General features: G+C 47.9%; 1 protein-coding gene across 1 annotated transcript in view; it reads left to right on the plus strand.

Annotated features, from left to right (window-relative positions):
- Window positions 1–12,500, plus strand: part of LOC143283818 (uncharacterized) — a 69,944-nt gene that overhangs the window by 43,138 nt on the left and 14,306 nt on the right. Inside the window, exons 9-14 of the mRNA XM_076590192.1 lie at window positions 1–135; window positions 1,571–1,666; window positions 4,058–4,204; window positions 7,946–8,059; window positions 10,408–10,493; window positions 12,474–12,488. The exon at window positions 1–135 is cut by the window's left edge and continues 60 nt beyond it. Of these exons, the coding sequence (XP_076446307.1) occupies window positions 1–135; window positions 1,571–1,666; window positions 4,058–4,204; window positions 7,946–8,059; window positions 10,408–10,493; window positions 12,474–12,488 (593 nt within the window). The remainder of the gene's footprint in view (window positions 136–1,570; window positions 1,667–4,057; window positions 4,205–7,945; window positions 8,060–10,407; window positions 10,494–12,473; window positions 12,489–12,500) is intronic.

Consider the following 12,500-nt stretch of genomic DNA (forward strand, 5'->3'; position numbering starts at 1 on the left):
AAAGAGCTGGCCAAGGCCCTGGAGAAGAACGCCACCCTTCAGATCCTCGACCTGACCGCCAACAGGATCAACAAGGAGTGCCTCACCCAGCTCGTCAAGGGCCTCAAGACCAACACCACCCTCAAGATCCTCAAGGTTAGCGCGCTGGTGATTCAGAATCAGAATCAGAATCTGTATTTGTATTACTCTTTTTGTCACAACAGATTTCTCTGAGTGAAATTCGGGCTGCTCTCTCCCAGGGAGAACGTGTTGCTACACTGACAGCGCCATCCTATTTTTTTCCTGTCTGCAAATTTATTTGTTTTCCTATCTGATCAGAATCAGAATACCTTTTATCATCTCAGTAGTAGAAATTAAGTGTGGGTGAAGCCTGTGGTACGTACAAATTGCAAGCAAAACGGTAAAGTTTTGGCAAATGTATTTGTTTTCCAATCTGATCAGAATCAGAATACCTTTTATTATCTCAGTAGTAGAAATTAAATGTAGGTGAAGTCTGTGGTACGTACAAATTACAAGCAAAACGGCAAAACTTTGGCACATAACACATACATAACAAAATTTACACAATTCAGTCATAGCAAAGCAAGTCCGATAACTTTCCATTATTTAAAACACACACATACACGTGCGCATGCAATAAATACCCAAGTGGTTGATTAAAAGCTTTGGTTGGAATTCAGTCTGAGGATCCGAGATTCGAAAAGCAATAGCCAAGTAGTTAATTGAAGCGTTGGACTTTCAATCTGAGGGTCTGAAGTTCGAATAGCGATAGCCAAGTGGCTGATTAAAGTGTTGGACTTTCAGTGTGAGGGTACTGGGTTCGCATAGCAATAGCCAAGTGGTTAATTTAGCAATAGCCAAGTGGTTAATTTAGCAATAGCCAAGTGGTTGATTAAAGCGTTGGACTTTCAATCTGAGGGTCGGGGGTTCGAATAGCAATACCCAAGTGGTTATTTAAAGTGTAGGGCTTTCAATCTGAGGGTCCGGGATTCGAATCTTGGTAACGGCGCCTGGTGGGTAAAGAAAGGGTTCAGATCCGATTTTCACCGATCTCCCAGGTCAACGTAGGTATTTGCAGACCTGCTTGTCCCTGAACCTTCTTATACGTGTGTATACACTCGCAGAAGATCAAATGCTCCCGTTAAAGATCCTGTAATCCATGTCAGCGTTCGGTGGGTTACAGAAACAAGAACATATCAACATGTACTTTTAGTTTCAGTTTCAGTTTCTTTACGTTTGACTGGAAAATCAAACTGGGCGTCTAGTCTTTCGGATGAAACGATAAACCGAGGTTCCGTGTGCAGAACGCACTTGGCGCACTGAAAAAAAACCCACCATTGCAACGAAAGTATTGTCCTCCAGCAAAAGCATGTAAAAAGAAATCCCACTCTGACTGGTACACAGATACGTATAAGCATGCACTCAAGCCCTGACGAAGCGCGTATGGGTTATGCTGCTGAGCCAGGCATCTGCCTCAGTAGCAGATATGGCGAGGCGTGTATGGATTTGCCCGAACGCAGTGACGCCTCCTTGGGAAAGTGAAACTGAAAACTGAAACTGTCTGTCACAGTTGGCGGACAACCCCATCACGGCCACTGGGGCCCTATACCTCATCAAGGAACTGCTGGAGATTCCCGATAGCGGGCTGCGAGAACTGGACCTGGGGGTACCACATTTCTCTTCTTTCTCTGTGTCTCTGTCTCTGTCTGTATGTCTGTCTGTCTCTCTGTCTGTCTGTATCTCTGTCTCTGTCTCTGTCTGTCTGTCTGTCTGTCTCTCTCTCTCTCTCTCTCTCTCTCTCTCACGCGCGCGCGCACACACACACACACACACACACACACACACACACACACACACACATTTCTCTTATCTCTCTGTCTCTCTCCGTCTCTCTCTCTCTCAAACACACACACACACACGCACGCACGCACGCACACACACACACACACGCGCGCGCGCGCGCGCGCGCATTTCTCTTATCTCTCTGTCTCTCTCCGTCTCTCTCTCAAACACACACACACACACACACACACACACACACACACACACACACACACACACACACACACACACACACACACACACACACACACACACACACACACACACACACACATACAAACTTGAAAAGAATAGAAGTAGATATATAAGGCGTCCCGGAACTGAGTAGCCTAGACATTGTTTTTATTTCAGAAAAACTATCAAACGTAATTTACTTTACCCTATTTGTGCTCATGCTATGGAAAATGACATTCATTGCATGTTTGTGTGTCCACGATTATTAGACATCCGAGAGCAACAAACAAATCGATCAATCTGTCTTTCTTCTGTATGTCTCTATCTCTTTTCCTTCTCTCTCTCTCTCTCTCTCTCTCTCTCTCTCTCTCTCTCTCTCTCTCTCTCTCCCTGTCTCCCCCTCTCTCTCTCTTCTCTCTATGGCTCTACTCTTTCTTCTCTGTCTCTCTGTCTGTCTCTCTGTCTCTGTCTCTGTCTCTGTATCGCTCTCTCTCTCTGTATTGCTCTCTCTCTCTCTCTCTCTCTCTCTCTCTCTCTCTCTCTCTCCCTCCTTTTTCTTCCTTCTCGTGTTTTTCTCCTTCCCACCCCCACCATGACACCAGTCTAACCCTCTACACCACACATTTCTCAACTGTTTCTCTCCTTCCCACCCCCACCAGTCTAACCCTCTACACCACACATTTCTCAACTGTTTCTCTCCTTCTCACTCCCACCAATCTAACCCTCTACACCACACACATCTCAACTGTTTCTCTCCTTCCCACCCCCACCAGTCTAACCCTCTACACCACACATTTCTCAACTGTTTCTCTCCTTCCCACCCCCACCAGTCTAACCCTGTACACCACACATCTCTCAACTGTTTCTCTCCTTCTCACTCCCGCCAATCTAACCCTCTACACCACACATCTCTCAACTGTTTCTCTCCTTTCCACTCCCACCAATCTAACCCTCTACACCACACATCTCTCAACTGTTTCTCTCCCTCCCCCTCCCACCACTCTAACCCTCTACACCACACATCTCTCAACTGTTTCTTTCTCTCCTTCCCACTCCCGCCAATCAAACCCTCTACACCACACATCTCTCAACTGTTTCTTTCTCTCCTTCCCACTCCCACCAATCTAACCCTCTACACCACACTTCTCTCAACTGTTTCTTTCCCTCCTTCCCAACTCCCACCAATCTAACCCTCTACACCACACATTTCTCAACTGTTTCTTTCTCTCCTTCCCACTCCCACCAATCTAACCCTCTACACCACACACACCTCAACTGTTTCTTTCTCTCCTTCCCACTCCCACCAATCTAACCCTCTACACCACACACCTCTCAACTGTTTCTTTCTTTCCTTCCCACCCCCGCCAATCTAACCCTCTACACCACACATTTCTCAACTGTTTCTCTCCTTCTCACTCCCGCCAATCAAACCCTCTACACCACACATTTCTCAACTGTTTCTTTCTCTCCTTCCCACCCCCGCCAATCTAACCCTCTACACCACACATTTCTCAACTGTTTCTCTCCCTCCCCCTCCCACCAATCTAACCCTCTACACCACACACCTCTCAACTGTTTCTTTCTCTCCTTCCCACTCCCACCAATCTAACCCTCTACACCACACATCTCTCAACTGTTTCTCTCCTTCCCAACTCCCACCAATCTAACCCTCTACACCACACATTTCTCAACTGTTTCTCTCCTTCCCACTCCCACCAATCTAACCCTCTACACCACACATTTCTCAACTGTTTCTCTCCTTCTCACTCCCACCAATCTAACCCTCTACACCACACATTTCTCAACTGTTTCTCTCCCTCCCCCTCCCACCAATCTAACCCTCTACACCACACATCTCTCAACCGTTTCTCTCCTTCCCACTCCCACCAATCTAACCCTCTACACCACACACCTCTCAACTGTTTCTCTCCTTCTCACTCCCACCAATCTAACCCTCTACACCACACACACCTCAACTGTTTCTTTCTCTCCTTCCCAACCCCAACCAATCTAACCCTCCACACCCACACACACGCCCCAGGAGCAAAGCGTGGAGCCAGAGTTCCTGGCGGTGCTGGAGGAACTGCAGAAAAGCCGGAGCATCGTGGTCAGGTTCGGTGCCGTGCTGGGTCAGGACGTGGAGTCCAAGGACGACGAGATGCAGCTGATGGATGAGAACCCTGTGGTGGTCAGTACAACGTGTGTGTGGGGTCTGGGGAGGGGGGGAAGGGGGGGAGGCGAGGGGGGAGGGTGGTATGGGTTTCTGTGTGGGGGGAAGGGGGGTGGGGGGGGGGGTCGAGGTGGGGTGGGTGGTATGTTTCTGTGTGGGGGGGTGGGGTGGGGTGGAGGTGGGGAGCATGGTATGGGTTTCTGTGTGGGAGGGTGGGGGTGGGTCGAGGTGGGGAGGGTGGTATGAGTTTCTGTGTGGGGGGTGTGGGGGGGGGGGTCGAGGTGGGGAGCATGGTATGGGTTTCTGTGTGGGAGGGTGGGGGTGGGTCGAGGGGGTAGGGGGGTATGGGTTTCTGTGAGGTGTGTGGGGGGGGGGGTCGAGGTGGGGAGGGGTGTATGGGTTTCTGTGTGGGAGGGTGGGGGTGGGTCGAGGGGGTAGGGGGGTATGGGTTTCTGTGAGGTGTGTGGGGGGGGGTCGAGGTGGGGAGGGGTGTATGGGTTTCTGTGTGGGAGGGTGGGGGTGGGTCGAGGGGGTAGGGGGGTATGGGTTTCTGTGAGGTGTGTGGGGGGGGGGTCGAGGTGGGGAGGGGTGTATGGGTTTCTGTGTGGGAGGGCGGGGGGGTCGAGGTGGGGAGGGGTGTATGGGTTTCTGTGTGGGAGGGCGGGGGGGTCGAGGTGGGGAGGGGTGTATGGGTTTCTGTGTTGGAGGGCGGGGGGGGGGGTCGAGCTGGGGAGGGGGGTATGGGTTTCTGTGTGGGAGGGGGGGGTCGAGGGGGGGAGGGGGGTATGGGTTTCTGTGGGGGGGGGGGGTCGAGGTGGGGAGGGGGGTATGGGTTTCTGTGTGGGAGGGTGGGGGTGGGGTCGAGGGGGGGAGGGGGGTATGGGTTTCTGTTGGGGGGTGGGTGGGAGGGGGGGGTCGAGGTGGGGAGGGGGGTATGGGTTTCTGTGGGGGGGGGGGTCGAGGTGGGGAATGGGGGTATGGGTTTCTGTGTGGGAGGGTGGGGGTGGGGTCGAGGGGGGAAGGGGGGTATGGGTTTCTGTGGGGGGGGTGTGGGGGGGGGGTCGAGGTGGGGGGGGTGGTATGGGTTTCTGTGTGTGGTGGGTGGGGTGGGGTCGAGAGGGGGAGGAAGATATGGGTTTCTGTGTGTGGTGGGTGGGGTGAGGTCGAGGGGGGGGAGGAAGATATGGGTTTCTGTGTGTGGTGGGTGGGGTGAGGTCGAGGGGGGGAGGAAGATATGGGTTTCTGTGTGTGGTGGGTGGGGTGAGGTCGAGGGGGGAGGAAGATATGGGTTTCTGTGTGTGGTGGGTGGGGTGAGGTCGAGGGGGGGAGGAAGATATGGGTTTCTGTGTGTAGTGGGTGGGCTGAGGTCGAGGTGGGGAGCATGGTATGGGTTTCTGTGTGGGAGGGTGGGGGTGGGTCGAGGGGGGGAGGAAGATATGGGTTTCTGTGTGTGGTGGGTGGGGTGAGGTCGAGATGGGGAGGGGTGTATGGGTTTCTGTGTGGGAGGGCGGGGGGAGGGGTCGAGGTGGGGAGGGGTGTATGGGTTTCTGTGTGGGAGGGCGGGGGGGGGGGGTCGAGGTGGGGAGGGGTGTATGGGTTTCTGTGTGGGAGGGCGGGGGGGGGGTCGAGCTGGGGAGGGGGGTATGGGTTTCTGTGTGGAAGGGGGGGGGGTCGAGGGGGGGAGGGGGGTATGGGTTTCTGTGTGGGAGGGGGGGGTCGAGCTGGGGAGGGGGGTATGGGTTTCTGTGTGGGAGGGGGTCGAGGGGGGGAGGGGGGTATGGGTTTCTGTGTGTGTTGGGTGGGGTGGGGTCGAGGGGTGAGGGAGATATGGGTTTCTGTGTGTGGAGGGGGGCGGGGGTCGAGGGGGGAGGGGGGTATGGGTTTCTCTGTGTGTGTGTGTGTGTGGAGTGAATTGGGGTGGGGTGGGATGGCGTGGGAGGATGGAGAGATGGAGAGAGCTGAGGGGGTGGAGGGATGTAGAATCCAATGATGACGAGATGCAGCTGATGCATGAGAACTCTGTGGTGGTCAGTATAGTGTGTGGGGAGGGCCTGGGTGGGGGGGGGGGGACGTGGGGTTGAGATGGGGGAGTGGAAGGGGGGGTGTGGGTTTGGGTTTGGGTGTGGGTGTGGGTGTGTTTGTATGTGTGTGTGTGTATGCGCGCCCGTGTGTGTGTGTGTGTGTGTGTGTGTGTGTGTGTGTGTGTGTGTGTGAGTGTGTCTGTGTGTGAATGTATTTGCGTATGTGTTTGTGTGCGTGCATGCGTGTGTGTGTGTTTGCGTTTGTGTCTGTTTGCTTGCTTATTTGTTTTTTGTTTGTTTGTACTCGTGTGTGTTTGTGTGCGTGTGTATGCGTTTGATTGTGTGTGTGTGTGTGTGTGTGTGTGTGTGTGTGTGTGTGTGTGTGTGTGTGTGTGTGTGTGTGTGTGTGTGTGTGTGTGTGTGTGTGTGTGTGTGTGTGTGTGTGTGTGTTTGTGTGTAGTGAGGTAGGGTGGAATGTGAGGTTGGAGAGAGTAGAGGATGAGAAGGGATGGGGAGAGGGGGTTGGGTGTGTGTGTGTGTGTGTGTGTGTGTGTGTGTGTGTGCACGTGCGTGTGTGTGCATGTGTGTTTCTCTGTGTGTGTGTGTGAGTGTGTATGTTTGTGTGTGTAGGGGGCTGGAGGGGGGAGGACGGTAGCCAAGGGGAGTGGTGAGGGGATGGGGGAGAGTGTAAAGGTGAGGAGAAAGTGGGATTTGTGGATGGGGTAAGTATATATATATATGTGTGTGTGTTTGTATGTGCGGGGGGGGGGGGGTAAGTGTATGTGTCTGTCTGTCTGTCTGTCTGTTGTCTGTCTGAATGTTTGTATGTATGTGTGTTTGTTTGTTTGTGCCTGATCGTTGTTCATGTGGTTGTCGTGGTTGTAGTTGTTGTTCTCCTTATGTACACATTGTCGTCCAACTTTAATTTCGTTTTTACTCCCAACTCAATTCTGGTTAAAAAAAAATTTTAAAAAGGGATTATTTGCATATGAGGAGTGAAAGCACTTTATGTATTCATCATTAGAAACTGTTGATTTTGTTTGTTTGTACATGTATTGTTTTTTGCAGTGCAGTTGATTTTGTCATGAACATTGAAGGCATAACCTCACTCCCCCACCTCCCACACCCCAAGGCCCCCCTCCCCCACCCCAAACGTAGTGAAGCACTTTCGCCCCCAGAATCACACACGTACACCCACGCCAAGATATACAAGCAGTCAGATTCAGAAAGCACTTACTTTTTTTCCCAACAGAGCTGTTTCTTCTTCTTCTTCTTCTTCTTCTTCTTCTTCTTCTTCTTCTTCTTCTTCGTTCGTGGGCTGCAACTCCCACATTCACTCTTATGGACACGAGTGGGCTTTTACGTGTATGACCGTTTTTTTACCCCGCCATGTTGGCAGCCATACTCCGTTTTCGGGAGGAGTACATGCTGGGTATGTTCTTGTTTCCATAACCCACCGAACGCTAACATGGATTACAGGATATTTTACGCGCGTATATGATCTTCTGCTTGCGTATACACACGAAGGGTGTGTTCAGGCACAAGCAAGTCTGCACATATGTTGACCTGGGAGATCGGAGAAAAATCTCCACCCTTTACCCACCAGGCGCCGTTACCGAGATTCAAACCCGGGACCCTCAGATTAAAAGACCAATGCTTTAACCACTCGGCTATTGCGCCCGTCACGGAGCTGTATGAACGTTGCTGTAGTGGGTGTGTTTTTTGTTCGCTGTGACAGGTGCTGATGGAGTTTGGCCGTCTGCTTGGGCTTCGTCTGGTGGACCTGTTCTCCATGATGGACAAGGACGGTAGCAAGACGTTGACCCGGCAGGAGATCAAGAAAGGCCTGCTGGTCAGTCTGACGTGCTGTTGTTGTCCTTGTTGTTGTTGTTGTGGCGGTGGTGGTGGTGTTGTCTTTGTTGTTGTTATATCAAAAAAGGCCTGTTTGTCAGTTTGACATGCTGTTGTTACTGTTGTTGTTCTTGTTGTTGTTGTGGTGGTGGTGGTGGTGGTGTTGTCTTTGTTGTTGTTGTTATATCATGAAAGGCCTGTTGGTCAGTCTGACATGCTATTGTTGTTGTTGTGGTGGTGGTGGTGGTGATGTTGTTTTTGTTGTTCTTATATCAAGAAAGGCCTGTTGGTCAGTCTGACATGCTGTTGTTGTTGTTGTCGTTGTGGCTGTGGTGGTATTGTCTTTGTTGTTTGTATATCAATAAAGCCTTGTTGGTCAGTTGTTGTTGTTGCTGCTGCTGCTGCTGTTATATCAAGAAAGGCTGGTTTGTCAGTCTGACATGTTGTTGCAGTTGCTGTTGTTGTTGTTGTATCAAACAAGGCCTGCTGGTCAGTTGTCATGTTGTTGCAGTTGCTGTTGTTGTTGTTGTATCAAACAAGACCTGCTGGTCGTACTGTCATGTTGTTGCAGTTGTTGTTGTTGTTGTATCAAACAAGGCCTGCTGGTCAGTTGTCATGTTGTTGCAGTTGTTGTTGTTGTTGTATCAAACAAGACCTGCTGGTCGTACTGTCATGTTGTTGCAGTTGTTTTTATTGTGGTATCAAGAAAGACCTTTCTGGTCAGTCTGTTACGTTTTTTGTTGCTGTTGTTGTTGTTGTAATGCGACTGTTTACACCTCTACACTCCATCTTATCATAGGGGTGTAAGCTGTCGAGGGTCAAATTGGTGGGAGTAAGAACGAGAGAGAGAGAGGGAGAGAGAGAACGAAAAAGTCTGTTCTTGAGACAGACAGACAGACAGACAGAGACATAGACAGAGACAGACAGACAGACAGACAGAAATTATCCGTTTGGTTCAGAGTTGTGCATGCGTGTGAAATTCGTGAATGGGTGCGCTTTGATTTGTCTCTGCACAGGATTTAACTCTATATAAATACAATTATCATCATCATCATCATCATCACCAGTAGTAGTAATAGTAGTAGTGTTATCATCATCATCAGTAGCAGTAGTAGTAGCAGTGCTAGTATTATTATTATCATTATCATCATCATCATTGATATAAGGACATTAGTGAGACATTCACCCGACAGAAGATCAAGAAAGGTCTGCTGGTCTGACCTGTCTGTCACGATCCTCTTGTCTGTTCTTCATTTATACATGTCGTCGTCATCATCATCATCAGCAGCAGCAGCATTATCATCAGCAGCAGCAGCAGCAGCATTATCATCAGCAGCATCATCAGCATCAGCATCATCATCAGCAGCAGCGGCAGCAGCAGTAGGAGTAACAGTTGTAGTTGCAGTGATGATGCTGATGATGATGATGATGATGATGATGATGATGCAATAGTTTTCCACTTAGTTTTCTTCTTCTTTTTTTTCTTGTTTTTATTTATTTTTTAATTATTATTATTATTCATCCTCTCGTCATCGGCATCGTCACTGTCGTCGACGTTGTTGTTTGCTGTTGTTAGTTTGTATCTTCTCCGTCCTGTCCATGATAACACTAGGGCAACACCTATATAAAATAAAAATAAAAAAGAATTTTATATATATATATGTGTGTGTGTGTGTGTGTGTGTGTAAGATGCCATGTTATGAAGCGAAGAAAAGCAGGCCGTTTCTTAAATACGGGAGACAACTCTTTGCGTCCTTTACAAACAAAAGTTAACTCCCATATGCTAGGATTTCGACTCCGAGGATGGAGAGAAACGGCTCGTTCTTGGCTGTTGCTGGATACATGGGTACACAGATAAAGACAGAAAAAATTAGTAGTTTTGTATTCTGAAGATCTCCGCTGTGCGCGTTAAAACAAAGCTTGATACTAAGTGACACTACATAAATCTTCAATCAGTCATACTAGTAGCTGCTGTGTTGGTTCTGTTCTATGATGTCGACAAGTCACATTCAAGACGATGAAAACGATGATGACTGAATGGATATACCAGAGCAATGATGATGATGATGTTAATGATGGTGTTGGTAGTGGTGATGATGACGACGATGATGATGATGACGATGACGATGATGATGATGATGACGAAAATGATTATGATGATGGTGACGATGATAATGATGGTGATGATGGTGACGATGATGATGATGGTGATGATGATGATGATGATGATAACGATGATGACGATGACGATGATGATGACGAAAATGATGATGATGACGATGACAATGATGATGATGATGATGATGATGACGATGATGATGATGATGACGATGATGACGATGATGACAGGAGGCCAACATCCCCCTGTCAGAGAAAGCGCTGGACATGGTGGTGGAGAAACTGGATGCTGATGGGGACGGCGAGATTGACTACGGGTGAGTCTCCCCTCCCACCCCTCCCCACGCAAAAACATCCCCTGGGCAAAAATATAATAATAAAAATGAAATAAACATAATCATATTAATAATGATAATAATAATAATAATGTTGTTATTATTATTATTATTATGAAATGATCATTGTAATTTTTTTTATTTCAAATAGATGTAAAAGCTTACAAACAACATTCAAGGTAATATTTATATGGAAATCTCTGCCACCTGTGTGGCTCGCTTGTGTGTCACTCGCATGCGTGCGCGCGCTACAGACGGACAGATAAACACACACACACACACACACACACACACACACGCACACGCACGCACGCACGCACTCGCGCGCGCACGCACGCACTGAGCGTAGGTTATATCAAAGCACCACTATAAAGATAATAAGAGTGTGTGTGTATGTGTGTGTGTTTGCGTGCGTGTGTGTGTGTGTGTGTGTGTGTGTGTGTGTGTGTGTGTTGTGCCAGAGAAAATTAAATGGTCATTATATGGAACAACTGGGCGTATGGGACACTGTACACTGGTTTTGATTTTGAGAAGGAAACAACAACAACAACATTGTTTGCTGACAGCTAATGATTGTTTGTTTTTGTTGTTGTTGTTGTTCTTGTTACTGTTTCTGTTCTTGTTAATAAACGGACACTGGGATAATATGATAATGTTGATGACTATGGCACACTTAATCCCTGCATGAACGCGATCAATAGTAACAGAACGTGTCGTGCATTTTGTGAATCTTTTTCCCCACTTTCTATTTTTCTTTTCCTTTTTTTTTCTTTTTTTTCTTTTTTTTTCTTTTTTTTTTCTTGGTGTTTTATTTATTGTGAAATGGTTTCAAAGCGTTGCACGAACATTGCGTTGTTCAACAGATCACAGTCATAACAACAGCTTTCACGTGTATCTCTTTTTTTTTTTAAATAAGAGAGAGATAGAGGGGGGGAGGAAGAAGAGGGGGTGGTTGGAAATTTTAGACTCTTGATGCTCGTATTGGAACGTTTCTTTCGTTTGTTTATTTATTCTAGTCTGTTGATCTAAGATCTAAGATGGTGATATTTGACTGAAAATAAATAATATTATTATTAGTATTATTATTATTATTATCATCATCATTATCATTATTACTGTTGTTGTTGTTGTTGTATTGTTATTGTTATTATTGTCATTATTATTAATATTATCATTATTTCTATCATCATGATTATTGTCACTTAGAAATCATCATTTCTGAAAAATCAATGGCAGGGGAAGAACTATTCAACTGAAAAGTGGGCGGTTGAGGTGGATGGGAGGGGACTGAGGAAGGAAGAGAGAGAGAGAGAGAGAGAGAGAGAGAGAGAGAACAGAATGTGGAAAAGACAAGAGTACAAAATGTAAAAATGGAGAGGGTTAGTGTCAGTGACTGGAGAAAGAAAAAAACATAATATTGGAAGGGTGTGTGTGAGAAGGGTGACGTGTGGGAAGGGTGTGTGTGAGAAGGGTGATGTGTGGGAAGGGTGATGTGTGAGAAGAGTGTGTGTGGGTGAGAAGGGTGATGTGTGGGAAGGGTGATGTGTGGGAAGGGTGATGTGTGGGAAGGGTGATGTGTGGGAAGGTGTGTGGGTGAGAAGGGTGATGTGTGGGAAGGGTGTGTGTGAGAAGGGTGATGTGTGAGAAGGGTGATGTGTGGGAAGGGTGTGTGTGGGAAGGGTGATGTGTGGGAAGCGGGATCAGGACAGAAAATTAATCAACAATCAAATATTGTATGCAATACTTCTATAGATTATTACTCGAAGAGAGGATTATGTAGGGACCTACAATAAACAACAAACCCAGAACGTCACACCTGTAATGGTAATGTGACGTATACTTGCCTTCAGAATGATGACCACCTCATTACTTACCAAAATGAAGGGCTACAGTGAGACCTGGTGAAGTGGAAACTGCTCCAGCGTGCATGTTTGTCATGTTCTGATTTTGTTTTTCTCTCAGTGAACTCTATACAGGGTAAGTTGGTGA

The sequence above is a fragment of the Babylonia areolata genome, chromosome 7 (assembly GCF_041734735.1).
Source record: "Babylonia areolata isolate BAREFJ2019XMU chromosome 7, ASM4173473v1, whole genome shotgun sequence".
Classification (NCBI taxonomy): domain Eukaryota; kingdom Metazoa; phylum Mollusca; class Gastropoda; order Neogastropoda; family Buccinidae; genus Babylonia; species Babylonia areolata.